The following is a 6,000-nucleotide window of genomic DNA, read 5'->3' as shown; positions in this document are numbered from 1 at the left end:
TGTTCATGATGACAACAGCACCTCCTTTATCAGCCTCTTTGAGTTTCTCCTCCCTTGGTTTTCACACCTCAACTGCTAGAACAGGGCCTCATCCTCCCTGATTGAACTAACCTCGTTATCTCTAGCTTGCTTGCATATATATACCTGCCCCTGGAAATTTCCACTACATGCCTCCGAAGAAATGGGTGTTCACCCACAAAAGCTCATGCTCCAAAACGTTTGTTAGTCTATAAGGTGCCACAGATTCTTTGCTGCTTTTACAGATCCAGACTAACACGGTTACCCCTCTGATACTTGACATCTTAAAGTGCTCATTGCATCCTGTAGAAGATTAACAATTTGATTTTATGCATTAACATTTAGTGTAGGATGGAGCTTTGAGATCAGACATGATCCATAATCGAAGTCACCCATTCTGCTGCGTGGCAATCCATACCACTGCATATCATACGATTTTCAAAAATATGTCTAAAACAATATGCCTTTATAAAGAATCTTTTGGTCAGTCAGTTCAGTGTCAAAAGTTACTTAATAAACAAGTTCATAATTCATTTCTGTGAAGTAGTTGACATCTTAAAGATGATACATTCTCTGAAGGGACAGCTCTACATAGATCAAATTCAAGACATACTCTGTATAGATATTTAACCAGCTAGCAGTTCCAAGCAGATGCAAGCTATAGAAAACTAGAACCAGAATTCAGAGTTTATCTGAGTGTACAGATAAAATGTGCATTTTCCAATTGTACAGGTTTTTTTTTTTCTACTGCACCTTGTGCTTAACATACACTGCTGGAAAGTGTCTACAAATACATTTGGAAATAAAATGTATCAAATGTTTCTGCATTTTTATATTGCACATAATTGTTTGGTGTTAGTTGCCTTCAGAAAAGATCTCGACAGAAGAGAGTTCACTCAGAGTTCAATTTTTTAAACAGAGTTGCTAACATCAGAGCCTGCGGAGGTGGACAAAAAAGCAAAGAAACTGCTAGGATGCAAAAGGAATGGGAGGGAAATTAATACTAAAATATTACAGTGCAATTATGTAGATAAATAGCATACAGTTGCTTGGAATATTGTGTGAAGTTCTGGTCACTCTTATCCAGACCCAAATTGGAAATGGAAAAAAGTAGTGTGTTGTCTGGTTGGTTTTTTGTCCACAAGCCGGGCTCCACCTACAAGACAAGCTAAAATGAATGTTACTGACAATAGATTGTCCAGTTGCTCACAGTGTGATCATGAGTATGCTCTGCCTGGCTGTTGAGGCTTGGCTCCCTCTCACTGGGTTTGGATGCATCGAGGGGCAGAGGTGGAATAAAGCACATGGCCTCCAGAATCATGTGACATGACATCAGAATCTAAGAGGGTTTTTTTTGTGGGGGTGGGGGGGTTGTGTTTTTTTTTTGGTCATGGTTGTAAGAAAACTTGAAAACATGGCCTAAGTGTGACCAATGTATTCGTGTCTACTTGGGTCTGCACATAGTGTCTCACTACATCCTCTAGAAGCAGGATGAGATGATCCCACACCAGTCACCAGAACAGGCCAAGCCCCTTCTGCTCTCGTGGGTCTTAAATGTCCCATAGGTTCCATTGTTCCCCTCTGCCATTTTGGCTTCATAGGTCAAACTGCAAACAAAGTAAGTGTATCTCAAGTGCCACTCAATTGTAGTATTAAAATGAATGTATTGCACATTTCATCATAATAAGAAAGTCCCTCTCCTTCCTTATGTGCTTTGATGAGCAGTGAAATAGATAAGTGTTGACATTTAAATTATCATTCGTCACCTGAGTTAGCCCCTTCAGAGATGAATGAGACAGTCCACACCTCCTAGAGTTAGTATTTCAAGCTCTCTATACATTCAGGCTGCCATCACTGTGTCTGTTAATGTTGAAAAAACTGTTTGTTTTCCCAGAACCATAATGGCTACAGATATTTCATTTAATGAAAGCTGAAATTTTGGAGAACAAGATAGAAGCCTCAAAAAAAAAGAAGGGGGGGGGGCAAATTGTTGACCTAACATGACCCAGTGCCATTCAAGCCTCACTTTTATCTCAAAAGGATAAAACAGAAATAGAAAGCAGTTCAGAGAGGAGGAATTAAAATTATTATAGACCTGGAAAACTTCTATATGAAAAGATATTGAAAAGCTTGGGGATTGTTTAGAGAGTCAGTTAATAAAAGGAGACAATATAGAGGCAGACAAAATAATGAATAGTATAGCGAACATAAGTCCTCACTAATAATGCAAAAATAAGAAGACATTCAATGAAATTAAAAAACAATAAATGTAGAACTGTGACCAGTCTGCTCTACCAATGGTATGATAACTATCTCACGTACAATACATAAATGATTCATTTTCCAGCTGCATCTCATCATTTTATTAATTTGTTGGTTTTTCAACTGTATGTAAAATAATTTTCATTAAAAAGTTTACATTTGCCAAGTTATTACACGTGGTGCCTGAGATACTTTTACACACACACACACACACACACACACACACACACACACGTACATATATAAATATAAAATAGGGGATATTCCATATACATCTAGGACATCTCTACAGTAACGGAATGGTTATGGCTGATGAATACTAACTTTTTATGGTTCTTGCTGTAAATGTTAATATAAACCACACACATAGTATAGGTGCAACATATTCTGCTTTAGAAGAAATACATTATCGCTTGTTACATTGATTTAGGAATGGTATCCTAGTTACATACCTCTATACATGCCCTCCTTCCAGTTTCTCAGGATCCATGAGTTACCAAAACTAAGCATTTGTATTCCCCTTCAGAGTGATTACTTTGTGTATTAATGAGGGCAGATGGTTGTTAATCTGCAAATCAGTAATGTGGCTGACCACTCTCTCTTTCTAGCCTTGGATAGGTCATAAGATATTAAGTTTACTAGTTCCAAGCTGATAAGACACAAGTTAGGTCTTGTGGTCCAGTTTGTTAGACTGTTAACATACATATAACCACAGCGGACTTGCTTGATGCAACTATGTAAAGGTTTGTAACTCATCTGTGTGGCAGGATTTTTTAACACATCTATCTATCCATCATTTCTGCAGCATGAGACTAACGCAACATCAATTACACTCTAGCAGCTGTTAGAAAGTCAGACTGTGGAAATCTAGTGAGTACAAATTCTAATCGGATAATATTGAGGTTGCTCAGCTGTTGTTTTAACACAATCAGTGGGGGCATGTGTCAATTTCCTGCAGAATTTAATTTAGCCCAAATGATAAAGAAATATCCGCATTCACCCACTTCTGTCAGGTCAGACTTTGGACACTTGAAATAAACTAGACTGAGATGCCAGAGAGAAGTGGCAGAGCAACATGCTGAAGAGATTTTGCTTTCATTTCCATTCTCTCAGGTTACATTGAAGAAGCTTGCATTATTCCGTGCCCTTCAGACTGCAAGCTCAGTGAATGGTCCAACTGGTCTCGCTGTAGTAAATCCTGTGGAAGCGGCGTAAAGGTTAGGTCCAAATGGCTCCGTGAAAAACCCTACAATGGTGGAAGACCCTGCCCCAAGCTGGATCATGTCAATCAGGTAAATCTGGTTACTTTTCTTTGCTGATATATTCCTTTATTTCTGTGTTGACAATTTGTATTACATATATAAAGTCAGTGAAGAATCCTTCCCTTCTATGTACTTCACGTGCTGTTTGAATTGAGTAATATGGACTGACATAGAAAATCCTTATATGCAAAATTAGGGTTAGGGTTTTTCTCTGTGGATTTTTTTAAAAAAGTCCATGCAATATGCTGTATTACAAAGCCAAAACTTGCAAGGCCCAATTCTGCCTTGATTACCATCAACTGCAGACACTCATCACCTTGCAAGATCAGCTCTTCAGAAGTGCGTTTAAGAAAAAGAGATAAAGTTCTCATTATTCAGAGAGGGAGGTTGAACTACACAGTACAGGAGATTCCCCTCCTTAATTCAAACACTGCCATACATTATAGATAAAGTACATGCAAAGTAAGCAGCCCATGAAGAACATCAGTTCATTCTGTTCAGTCTCCTCCTCCTCTATTTGAATACATCATCATGAGAGCTGTGCATTGAGGCAGATATTTTGGTATAATATTAATACCTGGAGCTAAATATTAAAAAAAACTGCCACTTCTTCACTAAGGAGGAAATTGCTCTCCATTGTAAAAATATCATGGGACCCAAACTCCTTGTCAGACTGATAAATGTTATAATTCTGAGCCTGAAAAATAAAATAATCCCCCCAAAGCCCCTTTAAAGGGCCTGGTGGCACTCCTCCAGTCCTGCCTTTCTTGTAGATACTCCATGCAATCAGTGAAATCATTGTATTGGCCCATCTTCCTTTTCACCACCTCCCCCCATTACCACCACAAAAAACAAACAAAACAAAATCAAAACAAAACACCAGAAACATTCAGAGTATCCACAGTGTGATTCTTGTGTCCTCCTTAGCATCCTATGGCCAAAATTGGCATCCACATGGTTTTTGGCCTTCCAGGTGCACTTGTTTCAAAAAATATTGATTGAGACTGAAACTTGAATGTCTAACTGCCTGGGTGTTAGAATCCTTCCCAGGGCAGCAGTCAGCCAAATTGATCTTAGGGGTGCCTCACTAGGGTCTCATGGAACTGTAGGTGTCTGGATACAAAACACTGACACAAGCAGGAAGCTCTCAACAGAAGTTTTTAAAAATAAGTTCTGGCCTGCCAGGCATGTAAGACCTGCTGCATGTAAAATTGTTTGGTTTGGCAGTTTTTAGTAGTAAAACCTGCCTTTTCAGGTTTCTTGTCTGTCTTCAAATTTGATTTATATTCATCTCGCATTTGATTTAATTTGCATTTGTGGATAGCATGTTAAATGGCCCCATATTCATATCTATAAATATTCAGAGGGGGGAAAAATCTGTCCATTCATATTTGAAGAAGGTGCACGTTATTAATACGATCTTATTGACATTTTGTCAACACAGAATGAAATGGTGTGTTGATTTAATGTTTCTACTTAAGGGTGTATAATTAGTTCTAGTTTATATAGTGTTTAAACTATAGCTAACTATGTTTATAGTTCACTTAAACACAAAATGCCAATTTCAATGAAGGCTGTGTTGGTTTGGCGGAGCATATTAAAACTGTTTGAAATTACAGAAAATACACTATAATAGGAACAAATTATGAAAAAGTTTATGAAAAAAATCTCTTCCTGCTTGTAATATTCATGTGGCACAATATTTCATAATAAGATCTTCAGGATGTCAGAGGAGAAGTTGCTATATTTGTATTAGAGAACTCATTTTTGTATATAGCACTGCTGCCCTCTACTGGTATATAACCTAGGATCTTATTTGCTGCAGCTTTATAGCTGCTAAAAATTCAAATATTAAATTACTATAATAAAGATAAAATTGCAGTCTGATAATACATGGGGAAGAGGCTGTGCCATCCATAAAACTAAAAGTTTGTATCCCTTATTATTAAATACACTTCACTGTAAATCCTTAAGTGTGGAAATCCCACAAACCCATCCTGTGCCAATGACCAAACAGCTGCCCAAGGCTGTTTGTTTAATCCACACCTGATCCGCAGCTTAAAGAAAATCAACAGAGCAAACTAGCACATTATCTTATCAACACTTCAGAATGAAAGGCATAGCCATTGGTAAATTAATATTTTGTAATATAAAATGTAAGAGTTAGATTTTGGCCTTGGTACCTATCGGTGTGTAGAGGACCATGCTACAATTGGAGATGGTTCAGCAAGAATTTCCATTGTGGTCTCCCAGAAAACATACCCATAGCTACACCATCCTTGGAGAGAATGTGACATGCTCAGTTCTCCATGCCAGATTCCGATCCTCAACACCCACTCTTTCAAGTAGCTGGCACACACAGGGTTGTGACTAGAAAAGGCGGGGCCTGGACTCCACACCCATGTTGCAGGGTGGGGGAAGGGCTCCTTGCCCTCTTCCCTTTGGCACGTCCACGCAG

At 38.4% G+C, this 6,000-nt stretch overlaps 1 protein-coding gene across 1 annotated transcript in view; it reads left to right on the top strand.

The window, feature by feature from the left end:
* Nucleotides 1-6,000, top strand: part of THSD7A (thrombospondin type 1 domain containing 7A) — a 553,675-nt gene that overhangs the window by 482,815 nt on the left and 64,860 nt on the right. Inside the window, exon 16 of the mRNA XM_075062383.1 lies at nt 3,394-3,572. Within this exon, the coding sequence (XP_074918484.1) occupies nt 3,394-3,572 (179 nt within the window). The remainder of the gene's footprint in view (nt 1-3,393; nt 3,573-6,000) is intronic.

The sequence above is a fragment of the Chelonoidis abingdonii genome, chromosome 2, assembly GCF_003597395.2.
Source record: "Chelonoidis abingdonii isolate Lonesome George chromosome 2, CheloAbing_2.0, whole genome shotgun sequence".
Lineage (NCBI taxonomy): Eukaryota > Metazoa > Chordata > Testudines > Testudinidae > Chelonoidis > Chelonoidis abingdonii.
Note: the sequence above shows the minus strand (reverse complement) of the source record. Positions and strands in the feature narration are given on the sequence as shown.